At 38.0% G+C, this 20,000-nt stretch overlaps 1 protein-coding gene across 2 annotated transcripts in view; it reads left to right on the top strand.

The window, feature by feature from the left end:
• Nucleotides 1-20,000, top strand: part of tmcc1a (transmembrane and coiled-coil domain family 1a) — a 37,458-nt gene that overhangs the window by 12,179 nt on the left and 5,279 nt on the right. Inside the window, exons 1-3 of one of the 2 annotated variants that reach the window (XM_081348092.1) lie at nucleotides 11,173-11,494; nucleotides 13,193-13,429; nucleotides 15,539-16,170. In XM_081348092.1, coding sequence (XP_081204218.1) covers nucleotides 11,456-11,494; nucleotides 13,193-13,429; nucleotides 15,539-16,170 — 908 coding nt within the window. In that variant the 5' untranslated portion in view covers nucleotides 11,173-11,455. Of the gene's footprint in view, nucleotides 1-11,172; nucleotides 11,495-13,192; nucleotides 13,430-15,538; nucleotides 16,171-20,000 lie in introns of those variants that run through there. The other variant, XM_081348093.1, reaches the window with a different exon arrangement.

The following is a 20,000-nucleotide window of genomic DNA, read 5'->3' as shown; positions in this document are numbered from 1 at the left end:
GTGTGTGTGTGTGTGTGTGTGTGCTGCTTTAGCAAGGATCCCTGAAAAAGTTTTAGTTTTTATTTTCCTTTTAAAGGAAACCTCCACCGTTTTTTCATATTAAACTATGTTATAGCGGAATATCACTGGGAGCACTTCGACTCAGCGCAGTAAAAAGTCACGTTGGTTGTAATGACAGAAGTGAGAGGATTTTTCAGGAGTGACTTTTTACTGCGCCGAGTCTAAGTGCTCCCAGTGCTATTCCGCCATACATTATAGTTATCCATTTTACCCGCTTAGAAAAGCGCCACGTTTTATTTTGTGTCGTACTTGGTCGTGTAACTACTCGTGTAACTGTATTTAAATAGGGAAAACGTGGAGGTGTTTGGTCACTTCTAGCTTCATCTCTGCATGACCCTAATGAATGAACTGGGCTAAGCTAAGTGCTAGCAAAGTGTCACCGCGCGCCAGAGCGATTGAGTGCACGCACTGAGACGAGAGAGGTATGTATCAACTCGTCTTAGTTAAGGGAATAACATAGTTTAATATGAAAAAACAGTGGAGTGTTCCTTTAAGCCCCGAAGAAGATATGACAGGTTAAAGTTCATTGACATTATCCATCCTCGATCACTTTTAGGCTGCGTTCCAGTCCAAAATTGTGCAAACAAGTGGGTGTACCTGTATTCGATATTGCATTTTCCTTCAGGTCAGTCCTATATTCGTGATAAAGAATCCTTTTGAATGTCGGCAGCGATATCTTGTCCTTTTAACAGTTAAGGGGTTTTCCCGCGCCCTGACACACACGCTAGTCATTTGTCAGTTGCGTCTTGCTTGTCAAAACAATTTCAGTCCTTTCAAAATAAAAGTCTTCTCTACTGACTGACTCACTCATAAACACAATCTTCGCCAAAATCTAATGGAGAAATAATGTAACTTCTGTTGCTGTTCACGGTCAGGGACTTTTTTTTTTCAGTGGAAGGATGGAGTGATTTTACATATTTTCTCGTTCTTTTTTGCTTACGACACATTCTTGTTAGCTGGGAATGGTTCTCATAATGTTCAAGCTGCTCTTTTCTGTGAAAGTGAATGATGACTGCATTTGAAAAAGATGACTATCACAACTGTTCCTCTGTATGACTTTTGCAGATAGTTTTGTGGAAAAATAGACCAAAATTGAATCTATTATTTACTGGAAATCTTCCCCTCTGTTGTGACTCACAAATCTCATTCTTAATCACAGATTAAAAAAGGTGATTCAATGTGCTGTACATTTCCACGTCGTACACGGTTGGAATTACAGACCAGCAAGTCAATTATTACAAAATTTGCAAGAATATCAGACACACTGATGTGGATCTTATTAAAAGCTTTATAAGAGACTTTCACAAGTGCTGTTTTACACAATTTCTTGTGAGAGGTCCTCTTGTAGTTCCCGACCCAAGATAACCAGGAATTTATTCAATTTCACAACAGTAACAGTAATATTAGCAATGGCAACACTTGTGTACACATGCCAATAATGGCATAAAGGGCAGTAGTTTGAAAGTTAAGTGCTATAAAGTTTTTGCATGACTAATCTTTGTTTTCTGTGTGTGTGTGTGTGTGTGTGTGTGTGTGTGTGTGTGTGTGTGTGTGTGTGTGTGTGTGTGTGTGTGTGTGTGTGTGTGTGTGTGTGTGTGTGTGTGTGTGTGTGTGTGTGTGAGAGAGAGAGTGAGAGAGAGAGAGAGAGAGAGAGAGGGGGGGGGGGGGACACAGTGTAACACGTCCAGTTATGTAATTGTCCACTGATGATGAATAAGGCATTGTTAGTGGCACCAATCTGCCTTAAAGCAACAGTAAAGAGGATTTCCACCTTTCTCAAACTGGCCTTTGTGTAAATATAAAGGGCTTAGATTGGCATAATGAACTAGATAAAGAAACAAGAAGTATATAGATAGAGAGAAATGTAAAAAAAGAAAAGAAAAGCACAAGTAATCTGATATCTCCATTGTGTCATTTAATTAATTTTTAATGTATTTTGAAAATCCCATTTTATATGACATGTTTGTGACTAGTGGATTATCACTTATGTTTGCTATAGAAACCTTTTTTTTTCTTTTTTTTTTATTAATTTTTTCATGTTGTTCCATGGTTATTAAACTTTTTTTTTTTTTACATACAGTATTTAAAGCATAGCATTTTCTTGGAAAATAAATTAGTTAGTAGTTGAGTATTTAGAAGAATTTTTTTTTTTATTAAAATACATTATGACCTTTTATTCTATTTCAAATTTTTAGACAATAGATCTTATTCATTTTCAGTGTTCTCACTAATTACTAAATATGCATAATATATGTATTGATCCGAAGGCAAATGTATAAATACTGTACACATGTAGCATACACCTGAGTTACCATAAATTATACGTTTATCTCTGTAAAGCTGCTTTGAAACAATCTACATTGTTAAAAGCGCTATATAAATGAAGATGACTTGACTTGACCTGAGTGAGAGCTTCTGATCTGAGACTGAAGTGGGATTATGGGATTGAAGGCCAGAACATTAAACTAACTAAAGCAGCCTCAGTCCAGCAAATATTGACTCCAACCGCCTCTGGAGATCAGATCACCTCATTCAGACAGTTTTACTTGCATAAATCCACTATAAAGGATGTCAATCTAGCATCAGTTGTTAATTTATTTAAACATGCACATGTGTGATGCCTTAAAATGCTGCCTATAAAGGTAGCTCACTGGGTTTAGAGGGAGTTTTAAGAGTGGAAACCAGTTGAGAGAACTATAAGACTCTGCATTGTCTTAGTGTGTGTAGTGTTTTTATTGAATCACACCCTTTCCGCCACCCAGTTTTGCTGAAGAACCGCCCACTTTGACCGGAAGAGATGTAAAGTGACCAACCACGATCAGCGTAGTTCAGCTTGATGGCATCATGACTGTGTTCTGGTTATGCAAGACCTCAAACAGAATTCTTGAAGAACTTTAATGTTTTGAACCTCACAAACTGAAGCACTCATTGTGTGCGTTTTCCAGCGTTTTCCAGTTTTGCGAGCAAAAGGCATCAGATGCTCTGTGAACTGCTAGTCATTTGTGATCGTAACCTCCAGCATTCAATAATTCTTGTAAAGATGTAAATTTTCCAGCAAGCTTTCAGAGCTGATGTAGAACTTTTTGGGGTTTTTTTTTTAAGCAGGAACCTCCTTTTCTGTAATGGAAAGATGCAGATCAGATCAGGAGCCAGCAGAATTCATTGTAGAATTGAGAGTGGAGGCGGGGCTCATTTGCATATTCATAGAACCGCGAATACTAAATAAGGCAAGGGTGTCGAGTTACATTCAAGATATTTTAAGATATGAAGGAAAAAACGTTTAAATATGTAATTTTGGTGATCAAAGATGAGTTTTAAGGGATACAAGTATTTACAAGGGGACTTTAACACATTTTAAATTTTAATTTAAAATTTAGAGAAGTTTTGAAGAATTTATCCCAAGGTCAGCAGAAAATATTACAAAAAAAGGTCAGATTGAACCTAGCTGTATGTCAGTCTTGAATACTGTAAAAATGTCATATTTTCACATTCTTCAAAATCATTTCACTTTATTCTGAAACAATATGTGGCTAAAACAGTTTGAGTGCAAGCATGGTTTAACCTCTGACAGAAGACATGTTTTATTGTTTACCTGGATAAATGTGTGTTCTTTTGTCACACATGAAGTAGAGCTGCACGATTAATCGTTAAAAGCTCGCAATCCCGATTCAAACGGCCTCTCAATCTCATTCCTAAATGACAACGATTCTATTTATGAAACCTTTGACAAAATCACACCGGAACAGTCAGATCTGAAAGAAAGCAGTTTGGTTATATCGAGGTATGAAACAGCTTCACTAACAGTCTTTTCAACCACAGTATCATTATTTCTGTCTTATTATCATTCAGATTATCACAGAAGTACTGGGAAAAAAGTTAATAGTTCAGATATAAACCCATGTCTACAGTAGTGATCAAAATAGAGCAAATCACCTTTTGAAAGTAACTTGATGCTTCAAATAAAGATTGTATCAATTACATTGTTACACCAGTAGTTGGCGACAAGAGACTGTTAAAATATGTGTGTTTGTCATTGAATTATTCATTCAAAAGATTCATTCAAAAACACTGATTCATCCAGTAATGAAACAAGTGAAGTGTTTTTGAGTGATTCATTGAATCATTCACTCAAGAGATTCATTCAAAAACACTGATTCATCCAGTAATGAAACAAGTCAGCCTTTATGAGTGAGTCAATGAATCATTCATTCAAAAGATTCATTCAAAAACACTGATTCATCCAGTAATGAAACAAGTGAGCCTTTATGAGTGAGTCAATGAATTATTCACTCAATAGATTAATTCAAAAACACTGATTCATCCAGTAATGAAACAAGTGAGCCTTTATGAGTGAGTCAATGAATCATTCACTCAATAGATTAATTCAAAAACACTGATTCATCCAGTAATGAAACAAGTGAGCCTTTATGAGTGAGTCAATGAATCATTCATTCAAAAGATTCATTCAAAAACACTGATTCATCCAGTAATGAAACAAGTGAGCCTTTATGAGTGAGTCAATGAATCATTCACTCAATAGATTAATTCAAAAACACTGATTCATCCAGTAATGAAACAAGTGAGCCTTTATGAGTGAGTCAATGAATCATTCACTCAATAGATTCATTCAAAAACACTGATTCATCCAGTAATGAAACAAGTCAGCCTTTATGAGTGAGTCAATGAATCATTCATTCAAAAGATTCATTCAAAAACACTGATTCATCCAGTAATGAAACAAGTGAGCCTTTATGAGTGAGTCAATGAATCATTCACTTAATAGATTAATTCAAAAACACTGATTCATCCAATAATGAAACAAGTGAGCCTTTATGAGTGAGTCAATGAATCATTCACTCAATAGATTAATTCAAAAACACTGATTCATCCAGTAATGAAACAAGTGAGCCTTTATGAGTGAGTCAATGAATCATTTACTTGAAAAACACTGGCTGCCGCCAAAAATCGCACACTCTCTTGAGTAAGCACTTATTTTGAACAAGTAATTACTTCACGACCACTACAAAACTAATGTCAGCCTCAAACTGAATTAAACATTTCAAATTAATTAAACAGATTTAAAACAGAATTAAATAGACTGCAGCAATGAACATTTTGTCAGAACATATAGTAAATTACATGTTATTTGGTTTAGTTGTCTGTTCAGAATCAAAACAATTCTATCACTAGACTTAAGAAGTGTTTTGTCACATAATAGGAATGATAAAAGTGATCAAATAAATACTTAGATTAAAACTTATAGTCCATGTATTCAGCAGAACACGGTTCAGTCAGTAAACATTATCGTAAATATTATTTCCTGCGGGGTTTTCTCATAATGACCGTCTGATTACTCCTTACATAATACCGCCTATTATGACTTTAATGAATTTGACCAATCTAATTGCTTTAATTTGTTTGTGTGCCTGTAATGGGCTTTATAGCTCCAGAACTGGTAGAACTGGTCAGTCGTTGTCATGTGATCACCGGAACCAGACGAGCCGAGATTACATCACAGATTACCAGAGCTAGATCCGTCCTGGACTGTAAACACACACACACACACACACACACACACACACACACACACACACACACACACACACACACACACACACACACACACGCACACACACACACACGCACGCACACAGTGTTGAAATCTGTTGCTGTCTGGTTCATTCAGTATAATAAGTCTTGTGGCAATATAAGCTTAATGCAATGCAACTTTGTTGTTGTTTTTTGAAAATTTCTCTGCACTAGATTATTTTTTGATTGCTTTATTATAACTTTGTTATATTGTAGTGCATTGGCTAATTCACAGGTACAAAACAACAGCAACAACCAAATATTGTTAAAATAGCTTAATGTTCTTTTTCATTTGTAATTTATTTATTTTTGCCAGATGTTGTTAATATTTCTGGTTCTCTTTAAGGCGATTAAGTCAAGTCAAGTCATCTTCATTTATATAGCGCTTTTAACAATGTAGATTGTCTCAAAGCAGCTTTACAGAGATAAACGTATAATTTAAGGTAACAGAGATTATTTTGGCTTTATAGCGGTTCTTTAAAGGGGGGGTGAAATGCTCATTTTCACTCAATCTCCTGTTAATCTTGAGTACCTATAGAGTAGTATTGCATCCTTCATATCTACAAAAAGTCTTTAGTTTTATTATATTTTTAACAGGAAGATAGGCTGTACCGAGTCTTTCCGGAAAAAAACGAGCGGCTGGAGGCGGGCCGTGTGGGTGGAGCTAAAGCTGTGCGCTAACGCGCCGAGCTAGTAACAACACACAGAGACAATAGAAGCAGTTTTACTCACCGAACCTTTATCATTGTGACTGCTCGATCCTTAAGCATTAGACGATCTGCAAATCTGTCGATCTGGGCTTTGTTTATAAAACAATCATCGTCGAAATGCAGGGAACAAACAGTCTACACAACTCCGTTTATGCTCAGGAAAAACAAACTCCATCCACGGGTTCCTTAACGCCGGGTTCTTTGGGAATCTGTGCAGGGTTGTCTTGCCCTGGCAACCAAAAACACACTTCTTTGGTGACACTGACTTCCCAAAAGCCGGGCAGGGCGCTTTGATGGCGAACTGCTTTCGCTCTCTTGCTCTGGTCTACGAGTGCGCACGCGCCCGCGATCTTACCGGAGAAGTGCCCTTAGGATCCATATAAGGAAATTCCGTTACATCTGACGTCACACATACCCATACTCGAAAAAAACTTTCCGAAACTTGTGACAAACCGGAAGGACAATTTTTGGCACAGAAATACTCCTTCAAACGTACAATTTAATTTTTGAAACTTTGTCCATGTTTAGCATGGGAATCCAACTCTTTACCAGTGTAAAAAACTCAGTATGCATGAAATAGCATTTCACCCCCCCTTTAATAACGTTATTTTCCAGCTAAAGTTAGTTTGGATTGATTTGCTTCCGTCGCAACGATCGTTTGTTATTAAATTAGGGGCCGCTAAGACGACACCATTCTCTCTACACAGACTTTAAACGCGAACCTGTGAGAAACGCTGATGGCGTTCACATGAGCATTAAGAGTTGGTTCTATAGTTATGTGTGTTTGAATATATGTACGCAGGTTTGGAATTCCCTACAAACCAAGCCTAAACAAAGTACTGGTCTTTCCTTATAAGTTTTGATACAGAATTTTATTTTATTTTATCCATTCGGGGTAGGTACGCAAATTGATTTTCCCGACAACACTTCATCTGTAGAGTGGTAAAGGGATCCTCCATAGGGAGAGACTAGTTGACACTTCAGCACTGCGTTGTCATCGGGTCCAGGCGAAGGTCCTTCATCAGATCTGGATACGGCCTGGATCCGGCAGGCTGCGGGAAAACCTCGGGATAAACAAAGACACTAAAATTAGCATAGATGCCATTCTTCTTATGATGTAACGAGTACATCAGGATTTATGGGAAGTGTTCCCGGTTCCAGCTGACCTAATCTATGCAGCCTAATATTGAATCTAAAGTCTATAATGTATTATGTGAATGCTAGGTCAAAGAGATGTGTCTAGCTTTGAACTGACAGAGTGTGTCTGCTTCCCGGACAATGGTAGGAAGACTGTTCCAGAGTTTTGGTGCTAAATAGGAAAAGGATCTACCGCCAGCAGTCGATTTTGATATTCTAGGTATAATCAACTGGCCGGAATTTTGAGATCGTAATAGACGTGACGGACTATAATGCGTTAAGAGCTCGCTCAAGTGCTGCGGAGCTAAACCATTTAGTGCTTTGTAAGTAATCAGCAATATTTTAAAATGTATGCGATGTTTAATAGGGAGCCAATGCAGGTTTGACAGAACCGGGCTAATATGGTCATACTTCCTGGCTCTGGTAAGAACTCGAGCTGCTGCGTTTTGGACCAGCTGTAGTTTGTTTATTAAGCGTGCAGGGCAACCACCCAGTAGAGCATTACAATAATCTAGCCTTGAAGTCATGAACGCATGAACTAATTGTTCCGCATTTGTCAATGAGAGCATATGACGTAATTTAGATATATTTTTAAGAAGGAAAAATGCAGTTTTACAGATATTAGACACGTGACTTTCAAATGAAATGAAAGATTGGTATCAAAGAGCACACCCAGGTTCCTAACCGACGACGAAGACTTTACAGAGTGTTGAAATTGCAGTCAATTTAAAAAATGTGGTTTTCCTATATTCATTATTTGGTAACTCTTTACTTAAAGCCTTTATGTATAATGCATTATAAAAGTATTTTTTAATGCAGTCATTATGCCTTGTAATGCACCTTATAATGCATTGTATGGTCTCGTGAATAATACAGTTATAAAACATTATAATTCTTATCTAGTCACCTTTAATGCATTAAAACACACGGCAAACAACCAATTTTAGAATCTGAAAATATTATAATCCATTTTAACTTTGGTTACACTTATTTATGAAAAGATATAATGTTGTACATTATGAATAACTTTATAATGCATAATATATAGCCTACGTGCTTTAAGTGGTATGCATTATTTCTATAATGAATTAATCTTCTATAATTTCTGTTAGGAATATACACTGTTCTAGCTGCTAAAATCCACTTTAAGATAATTATTGCCCCTGTGTAGATAAATAAATTACAAATAAAATGGAAAAGGATGACAAACAGAGGAAAGTAGCTTAAAACTCATCAATACCTTCACCAATTTTGTTTTCGCATTTTTTGATTGGAGAAGTGAGTCTGTGAAGTAAAATTGTGTGATAGTTCTTCTGAATGATGCATTCAATTTGTTCAGTTGTTCACATTGAATAAATGAATCTATGTACAATTATTCGATATCGCACCAGTAATAATCACATAAAAACCCTAAGAAAACATTAAACGACATGGACAGTGTTGAAATTGCAGTCAATTAAAAATATTCAGTTTTCCTATTTTCACTATTTATTAACACTTTACTTAAAGCCTTTATGTATAATGCATTATAAAAGTTTCATTTTACAAATAAAATGGAAAAGGATGCCCTTACGAAACAAAAATATACTATACTACTAGAATTTATATTGCAATACATTAGAAAATATATTTCAATGTATCAGAAACTTCCTCATATATTTGAAAATATATAGCAATGTATGGATGGACAACCTATTGCTATATATTGATTCATATATTAAAATACATTGATATACAAACAAAACTGTATTACATTTATTGCATGTATGTTTAATTTGAAACAAAGTATTTTTTATGAGTTAAGCAAGCTCATAGTCCAAATCAAATGTTTGCATGACATTCATTATATTTTACATTATATAGCCATATGGATGGGCCATATAGGGCTATGTATTGATTCATATATTGTAAAATGTAGATGAGAGTATTATAAATTAAATTATCATTAACAGCAGCAATTACAACATTTTTTTTTTTTTTGTACACTTTGAATTCCCCCACATGACATTTCATCCTCAACATGACCAAAGTCCAACTTTCCAAGCGCACTCAGGCTACGTTTACACGGAAACGATCTGAAGAGAAAACGCAAAAGTGATCACTTTTTATTCTGCGTTTAGACGAGCGTTATCGGGGGGAAATCTGCGTGCATATGGTGACGCAAAAGTGTGTGAAATTCAATGTAGTATGCACTCCAGGCGGCTAGGTGGCAATGTGAAGCACTGATCGGTGCCTTCACTGTCTAGCAAACTTTTGCGTTTTTACCATTTAGACGGAAACGCGACGGTGGAGCGTTTAAGATTTCCACTCTGGAGGGTGGTTTCACTTTTTTGCATTTTTAAGCCCCGAAAACGCCGTCGCCGTCTAAACGAAAGGCACATCTGATAAAATATTTTTACGTTTTCACCCGCGAGCGTTCTCGTGTAAACAGGGCCTCAATCACATTTTTTGTTAAGAGAAGAAATGCTTTGGAGAAATGCTCTGTGCTGCTGCCTGCTGTTTCATCAGATCTGCTCTCATCTGACTCTCTCTCCCCTGCTCACACTGGCAGCGGCGCCAGCGCGATCTGAATGCGCCACTCCTATTGGCTCTTAGCACCATAACATAACACTGCACTAAAGGATTGTTGTCCTGTTTTTTCCAATGAGGGATTGTTCTGTTTTTGTTGCACTAAAAACTGTTTTATTTGTTTACAATGAAGAACAGTTGTCATTCAGCTGCTGCTTTTATAATAAACCTCATTCAGTTAATGTGAACTATATCGATGTCTTATTCAGTCTATTATATTTTAAAATATATGACAGACATTGTACATTAGATTATTTCATATTTACCATGTATACAATATATAATATGATAATTATATAATATATTATGTAATATAAATCAATATATTTTTCAACATATTTAATATATGTTCCCATATAAATCTGATTATATTATCTTGTACATTGAGGTATATTATTGCATATAATTTTACATATATATTTACATATATATACAATGCCTCTTCCAATATATAATTTCATATAATGTGGGATATATTTCAATATACATAACAATATATTAAATAGTATAATAATATGTATTTATTCAATATATGAAAACGGCAATAATTGCAGTATTGTCCCATATATTGCAATATATAACTTACATATATAATATATTATTATATAATATATCATATGATATATTACTATGTCAATTTCACAATATATGGAGACACGTGAAATATATTGTCACGTAATATATTGAGAAATATATTTTTGTTGCGTAAGGGTGACAAACAGAGGAAAGTAGATTAAACCTCATTAATAGTTTCACCAAATTTCTTTCAGGAATCTGTCGCATTTTTTTATTTGAGAAGCAAGTCAAGTAAAACGTTGTATTATTATTTTTAATTAATATAACAATAACAGTAGGGAAATACAGAGTCATACAAAACACTTTCATCTCCAAAAAATAAGATGGTTAGTAAAACTTAGTGATAGTTCTAAATGATTCGTTCAATTTCTTCATTCGTTCACATTGAATAAATGGATCTGTGTACAATTATACGATATCGCAACAGTAATAATAATAGAAAAAGGCTACCCAAAGAATACATTAAAATACTGATTCGGAAACCTGCACATGGTCTAGTTGAATTCAAGAATCAATTCGGCAGGATTCAAACGATTCACTAAAGAGAATCGACTCTGATAACGATTCGTTCGCGAGCGCTATAGGGATGATGTCATGTTTAAAGCTCCACGCTGGTTTAAAGCGGTGGGAGGAGCTTAATAATCCGCCAGTTCAACGGTGGGACGAGCTTAATCCTCCAGTTCAGATGCCAGTGACACTTCAAACCAGTTTGGGGAGTTTCTGAGAGAGGAACCGGCGGAGCGGCGTGTTTCCCGCAGAACTCACTCGACTCTTCAAATGAAGCGCTGTTGTTGTCGCTCGAGCTCGTTCAGAGAATGCACTGGGATCAGCTGTTGCGCGAGAGCAATGGGAAGGTGAGAGGACACAAATATCATCTTTAGACATGTTATATTAATAGGCGAGAGTCTAAACACTGAGCCGTTCATTAGACCGCCGGGGAATGTAAAGTTTGAAGCTGTATCTTCCAGGGCTCAGGATGTTGTGGTGAGATCATGAGTGATGTGTCAGTGATTGGTCATGCTGCACCTGTTGTGTTGTGTTGTGTTGTCTTTGTGTTGTGTTGTGTTGTCTTTGTGTTGTGTTGTCTTTGTGTTGTGTTGTCTTTGTGTTGTGTTGTGTTGTCTTTGTGTTGTGTTGTGTTGTCTTTGTGTTGTGTTGTGTTGTGTTGTCTTTGCGTTGTGTTGTCTTTGTGTTGTGTTGTGTTGTGTTGTCTTTGTGTTGTGTTGTCTTTGTGTTGTGTTGTCTTTGTGTTGTGTTGTGTTGTGTTGTGTTGTCTTTGTGTTGTGTTGTCTTTGTTTCCCTTAACGTCAACTTGACTCTCCTTCTTGAGTAATATCAGAGCTACTGAAATGTGCCTTTCAGTGCATGCTTATAACCTTAACCTTTAATACAAAAAGTTACATTTCCGTGGTTTATAAAATATTGGTGACACTTTACAATAAGGTTCATTAGTTAGTTAACATGAACTAAGAATGAACAATCCTAGTTCATATTCATTTCAACAGTGTATTTGTATTAAACATTAACAAAAATGAATAAACATTGTAACAAATGTATTGCTTATTGTTAGTTAATACATTAACTAATGTTAAGTAATGAACCTTACCAAAATATGTAATTGCATACTTGCGTCAAATCAGTGATTAATGAACATTTTTAAAGGTAGAAATGCGGTTAAGATGTTTTCACACTCCGCTAGTTGAAACCCCTGGATTTATGTTGATTATTACTCATAATATTTGAGTGGTTATTACTGTTATATAGGTCAGATACACAGACAGATCTGGACTATATGATCAGACAGGCTTTTTGAGCGTTTCTGACCTCAATATTCAGCTCATTTTGTCTAAAGCGGTTGTCAAACTATGAGGTCGACACATCCTGTACATCCTGTGAACAATGTTTTTGTTAGATGAGTATCTTTGTCTTTTTTTTCTCTCTTTTTTCCATTACACGTGTGTGTTTGTATACTGTATTGTATGTTTGCATAATATATGTATGTATAGGCTATATATACAGTGGTGGCCAAAATAATTAGAACAGGAAGATTCTTTTTTAATGTTTTAAAAGAAGTCTCTTCTTCTCACCAAGGCTTCATTTATTTGATAAAAATACAGCAAAAACCGTAATATTGTGAAATATTTGTACAATTTAAAATAACTTTTTTATATTTGAATATATTTTAAAATGTAGTTTATTTCTATGTTGGTAAAGCTGAATTTTCAACATCATTACTCCAGTCTTCAGTGTCACATGATCCTTCAGAAATCATTCTAATATGATGATTTGATGCTCATTCATTATTATTATCAATGTTGAAAACAGTTGTTTTCAGAATTATTTGATGAATAGAAAGTTAAGAAGAACAGCGTTTATCTGAAATAGAAAGCGTAGTTTTCGAGATTTGGACGGTGACCTTTTATAGCCTCTGCATGCTGATTGCAGAAGCGGCCGATTGCTTCATTGTGTCAGCAAAAAGTCACGCAAAGCCCCATTTTCCACGAACTGGCATGACCTCACTTCCTCCCGCTCTCTCCTGTGTGTTCCTGCAGATCGAGAGGCTGGAGGGCGGCCTCTCTCAGGCGGTGTCGTACGGGGCCGATGGATCCGAGGACCCCAGTCTCGACCCCCAGCGCACACGCCAGGCTATAGCTCAGCTCCAGCAGAAGATCCTGAAGCTCACCGAGCAGCTGCGCATCGAGCAGGCGTCCCGGGACGACAACGTGGCCGAGTACCTCAAACTCGCCAGCAATGCCAACGACAAACAGCAGAGCACCCGGATCAAACAGGTCATTATTATTTCACCTTTTCATTGCATCTTGCACACTGTTGTCACGCTGCTTTTCTATGTGTCTTCAAAACCTGTCTGGAAAAGGTCCACATTTGACCCCAGATGAGCAGAAGGCAACTAGAAATTGCATGAAAATAACCCTAACCCTTTATTGGGCATGCCCCATCTGTCTGTATTTTAAATCTTATTTATTCACTCTGGCTTTTAACACTCCATAGTTTGTCATTCTGGGTTCCTCTTTTATTCTATTGATTGCTTATTACTTATTTTGGCTAGTTTGGTTTATATGTATATTATTTGTATTTATTGTGTTTCTTTTATTCTTTGTAAAGCACTTTACACCAAAAACGTTGGTTGTGTTTTAAAAGTGCTCTAGAAATAAATGATAAATGATTGATGAAAATAAAGCTAATTTTTTATTAGTACTTTTTTTTCATTTTCATGCGATGATTTTTTTTTTTTTAAATCATGTTATTGATCTTATTGTGAACAATAATCTGTACATAATCTACATTTAATTTTTTAAAAATGTTTTGATTTTTAACTATGACCACAGTGATTTGATCAGTATAAGCCCCGCCCCTGCAAGCTCACGCTCATCTGCATACAATTTCGAGTGCAACGCCCACATCTCAGCATCCAATCAAAAACTGATGCACAGAACCAAGTCCCGCCCTTCATTTTTTCATTCATTTTCATCACTGTAATGCAATAGCTTTTCATTCTCATTACTATAATAAAAAATGATGTATTAAAATGTTTACATTTTGGATATTGGTGTATATATATCTATATGCTATATATTGCATAGCCTGTCAAAGTTTAATCCATTTGATTCGACACATTCGCTCTAGAAAGATTAATCCTAGTCAGGTGTCTGTGCTATTTCTCTCCTCAAGTTATCGACTGATAAAATTGTCTTTGTACTCATTTAAAGTACAGTTGTGTGCATCTCTTAATGCTCTCGTGCAAGCGCTCGTCTATTGGTGTTGCGTCTCCAGTACTTTGTTGTCTCAATCGTTTCTTTTCGACTGTGAAACAGCGGGCCGGGTCAGTGTTGCCACTTTGTGGTCAAACTAATTAGTGCACAAATTGTACAGATCTACAGAGTCCATATGGTTACAAAAATCAGGCTTCACATGTACTGTGCTGACGACGAAATTCACGGTACCAGTGTATGCGTAAAAACCGAAGTATACTTTGTGCATTTGAGGTCATTTGTTTTCAGTGAGTGTTGGCTATTTTGGGCCTAAGACTAAGTTTTTGCCACACCTGACAATGGCTGGTGACTTAATAAAATTTAACGGCCTTAAAAAGTTTTTGCAAGAGCAAGCAGTTATGACACCAACATTTTAGATACCAGTGAAAATTTTTAGGTATAGAAATTACTTTATAGAAAGTAATCAAATGTAAAATAACACTACACAGGCTTTAGTGTATAAATTAAACATTAATCCTTATTAAAGTTACAAAAGTTACTCCGTCAAGGGCAGTGAGTGAATTTTTTTTTTTTTTTGTCTTTTGTTTTTTGATTAACTTTAAGGACACAGACAACAGCAGGTTTATTAGGCTTCTGTGACTTTAAGAGCTAATGCACGGTCCAAAATACCGTTACACATGTGTTTTCTTTCTTAACCGTTTATGTTCCTTAAGACATAATTTACTATGTTTATGAGAATACTCGCCAATACGGTTAGACTGGTTTCTAGGTAGAAAATGTTGCTCTCAGGCCCTGTCTCAAATGACACCCTAAGCACTCGCTGTCTTCCTACAAGTCCGTACTTTCGTGATGTAACGCCGCTTTGACTGTCGTAGCATCAGTGTTGGCTCGGAAAAAGTGCGCATCAAGGGCGCATATTGACCGCAAAGGGGGCACTCGCAAGCACCCTTCTGAGACCTAAAATGACAAATGGGACACCCTACGGTGTCATGCGCTTAACTGACACGTGCACACAGCAGCCATTGAAAGTCCACAAGACCGAAAGTGCATATGAAGTGTGCCATTTGAGACAGGGCCTCAGTGTGATTGGGTCCCTAACTCTCCCTCCATCTTTTAATCCTCATCCTTGTCTGTTTTTTGATTTTCAACCCCACAATGACTCCTCAGGTGTTCGAGAAGAAGAACCAGAAGTCGGCGGCGAGCATCGCGCAGCTTCAGCGTAAGCTCGAGCATTACCACCGGCGCCTGCGCGAGGCGGAGCACAGCGGCGTTCAGCGGCAGCCCAAAGACGTGCTGCGGGACATGCAGCAGGGCCTGCGGGACGTGGGCGCCCGGGTCATCACGGGCCTCAGCGAGGGAGTGGTCGACAGCGTGAAGGGAGGCCTGTCCAGTTTCTCCCACGCCACACACTCCGCCGCCGGAGCCGTGGCCTCCAAACCCCGCGAGATCGCGTCGCTGATCCGCAACCGGTTCGGGAGTGCAGATAACATCAGCGTCCTCGAGGACGGCGTGACCGAACCCGAGCGCTCTCCGGGATCCGCCACGGGACTCCTGCAGAAGTTCGGGAGTGATGAGGACTGTTCGAGCGCGGCCTCGAGTGTGACGGGAGCTCCCGGAGGTCCTCCGAGCTCCAGAGGGAACACACTCGAGAGGGGCCGCGGCTGGGACATGTTTCTGCAGGAGGTGCAGGAGCTGCGGGACACTCAGGCTCGGCTGGAGGAGACCCTGGAGACGCTGAAGAGCGGCTGTCTGAAGGAGTGTACGCTGATGATGCGGGCGCTGCAGGAGGAGAGGTTCAGGTACACACACACTCGCTTGCTCGTATACTCACTCTCACACTCACTCACTCAATGTCACTCACTCAATGTCACTCACTCAATGACACTCACTCACTCACTCAATCACTCAATGACACTCACTCACTCACTCACTCACTCACGCTCACTCACTCACACTCACTCACTCTCACTCACGCTCACGCTCACTCACTCACTCACTCACTCACTCACTCACTCACTCACTCACGCTCACTCACTCACTCACTCACTCACTCACGCTCACTCACTCAATCACACTCACTCACTCACTCACAGACACTCACTCACTCACTCACTCACACACACTCAATCACTCACTCAGACACACTCACACACTCACTCACTCACACACACTCAATCACTCACTCAGACACACTCACACACTCACTCACTCACTCACTCAATCACACTCACTCACTCACTCACAGACACTCACTCAATCACACTCTCTCACTCACTCACTCACTGACAATCACTCACTCACAGACACTCACTCATACTCACTCACTCACTCACTCACTCACTCACTCACTCACTCAGACACACTCACTCACTCACACTCACTCACTCACTCACTCACTCACTCACTCACTCACTCACTCACACTCACTCACTCACTCACTCACTCACTCACTCACTCACTCACACACACTCACTCACTCAGACACACTCACTCACAGACACTCACTCACTCACACTCACTCACTCACTCACTCACTCACACTCACTCACTCACAGACACTCACTCACTCACTCACTCACACACACTCAATCACTCACTCAGACACACTCACACACTCACTCACTCACTCACTCAATCACACTCACTCACTCACTCACAGACACTCACTCAATCACACTCTCTCACTCACTCACTCACTGACAATCACTCACTCACAGACACTCACTCATACTCACTCACTCACTCACTCACTCACTCACTCACTCACTCACTCACACACACTCACTCACTCAGACACACTCACTCACAGACACTCACTCACTCACTCACTCACTCACTCACACTCACTCACTCACTCACTCACTCACACTCACTCACTCACTCACTCACTCACTCACTCACTCACTCACTCACTCACTCACACTCACTCACTCACTCACTCACTCACTCACTCACTCACTCACTCACTCACTCACACTCACTCACTCACACTCACTCACTCACTCACTCACTCACTCACTCACTCACACTCACTCACTCACTCACTCACTCACTGACACTCACTCATACTCACTCACTCACTCACTCAGACACACTCACTCACTCAGACACACTCACTCACTCAGACACACTCACTCAGACACACTCACTCAGACACACTCACTCAGACACACTCACTCAGACACACTCACTCAGACACACTCACTCACACACACTCACTCACACACACACACACTCACACTCACTCACTGACACTCACTCACTCACACACTCACTCACACTCACTCACACACACACTCACAGACTCTCACTCACTGACTCACTCACACACTCACTCACTCACTCTCTCTCACACTCACACACACACACACACACACACATACCTCGGGTGCGATGTGAGCACAGCAGGAAATGCCAGTGCTAGTTTGCCTATTTATAACTATAGTTTTGCTTCAATCATAAACTCACAAATATGCGAGGATAAAAACAACCCAGTTTGGGTAATTTTGGCAACCCAGCGCTGGGTCAAAAGGGAACAAACTCTTTCGATTAGTTTTTTCCTAACATATTACTGTCAGTGGATAGGTGAAGTGGTATCAGCACACACAGAACCGTTTGCGTCTCTTTCAAACCAGCGCTGTTGAGTTACTGACTATGAACGATTATCAACCCAAACTGGGTCAAATCAACCCAACATTCTCAACCCAGCTTTTGGATTGAAAACATAACCCATTGTACCAACCCAACATAGAACCAGAATTATTTTCACATACAAAAGTAACAAAAATGTCCTGATAATCAAACATACAAATTTATGAATTTTTGCACAGAACAAATTGTCCCATATATATTGTAGCGACAGTAAAAACGGCCATCGATGTTGATAGAGGTTCTGCTTTTTTGTGTATATCATGGTATGTAAATATATGCGTGCTGTTTTTAGTAGAATTATCAAGATGCCCTCTCTCTCCAACTGTACCAGGAAACAGATCCGCAACTCATTAGTTCAGATCAGTCACGACCCACCGGATCTGTGGCCTGAAATAGTCTCAACAAGGACGTTTTCCTCTTACATGGTAAAAGATTGAGAAGGAAAATTAGAAGAGGGAAGAAGAGAGAGAGAGAGAGCGAGAGAGCTTCACCAATGAATAGACAAAAATATTTCTGTACTAAATGTCCAGCTCGTGGTCAAGGGTTTTATATTAATAACTGCTTATAATAACAGAAGCACAAAAATAGCTGAAATATCAACATGCTTTGAAACTAATGGAATATTAAAGGAATAATTCCCCCAAAACTGAAGCTTCAGTCATTGTTTACTCGCCTTCATGCTGTTCCAGAACTGAGTGTGCTCGTGTTTTCAGCAATGTGACGTAGTCCAGGGTTAACTTGTGCATCATATCATAAATCATATTTTTGTTGAGCTTAACTTTGAACCGTAATTTCATGGAAAAGAGCTTTGTGAAGTTTCTTCAGACTTTGTCCTGACATGAATTAATTAATTCATGTTTTTATTTTCTTCTGTTTAGTGCATTTATATAGGAGTCCAGTTCCGCTACATAAGAAAAAATGTTTTTGTAAATCACAATTATGACATAAAAATCTGAAATTATGCAATACTAATGTATGTCGTAATTATTGTCAATGTCTTAAGTCATAATGATGACATTAAAAATGTCCATAATCCTTAGTGTCATGAATAATGATTTAGTATGCCATACTTTTCTTAAGTCAAAATTGACATAAGAAGATGACCCTAGAAGGTCATAATTTCAACTTCATCTCATATGTTATAATTTTGACTTTTAATAAAAAATAAATAAATTAAAAAAAAAGTTGACATTCACATAAAAAGTCATGATTATGGTATAGAAAAATCATAACTTCACAATTTCAACTTTTTAACCTCATAATTATGACTTAGTATGTCATAATTGTTGCTTTTTTATGTGATATTACAGATTTCCCAAAGCATGTTTTGTTCATGGAGTGTGTGTCAGAAACGGGCTTCATGGACATAAACATCATGGACGAGTGTTAAAGCGGTTTACAAACGAATCCATTAGTCAGCAGTTTCAGTTTGTGGCGTCGCCTTTGAAAACTTCCCTTTTCACAGGAACAGTGAAACTCCATCACTCTCTAACAAACACACATTGTTTTAGAGAGGTTATTACGTCTATATGAGTACAGATCAAGTCTCAGTCACTCTCACACACTCACACCACAGCTCTATCACTCTCATGTTGTCTACACTGCCGTTCAAAAGCTTTTTAATGTTTTTAAAAGAGTCTCTTCTGCTCACCAAGGCTGCATTTATTTGATTAAAAATACACAAATACAGTAATATTGTGAAATATTGTTATAATGTAAATCATCTGTTTTCTATGTGAATATACAGTAAAGTGTAATTTATTTAAAGCTGAATGTTCAGCATCATTACTCCAGTCTTCAGTGTCACATGATCCTTCAGAAATCACTCTAATATGAGGATTTGATGATCAAGAAACATTTATGATTATTATCAGTGTTGAAAACAGTTGTGTACATTTTCATTTTTATTCTTTGATGAATAGAAAGTTCAGAAGAACAGCATTTATCTGAAATCTACAGCGTTTGTAACATTAAACAC

This window comes from Scardinius erythrophthalmus, assembly GCF_964197995.2.
Source record: "Scardinius erythrophthalmus genome assembly, chromosome: 20".
Lineage (NCBI taxonomy): Eukaryota > Metazoa > Chordata > Actinopteri > Cypriniformes > Leuciscidae > Scardinius > Scardinius erythrophthalmus.
Note: the sequence above shows the minus strand (reverse complement) of the source record. Positions and strands in the feature narration are given on the sequence as shown.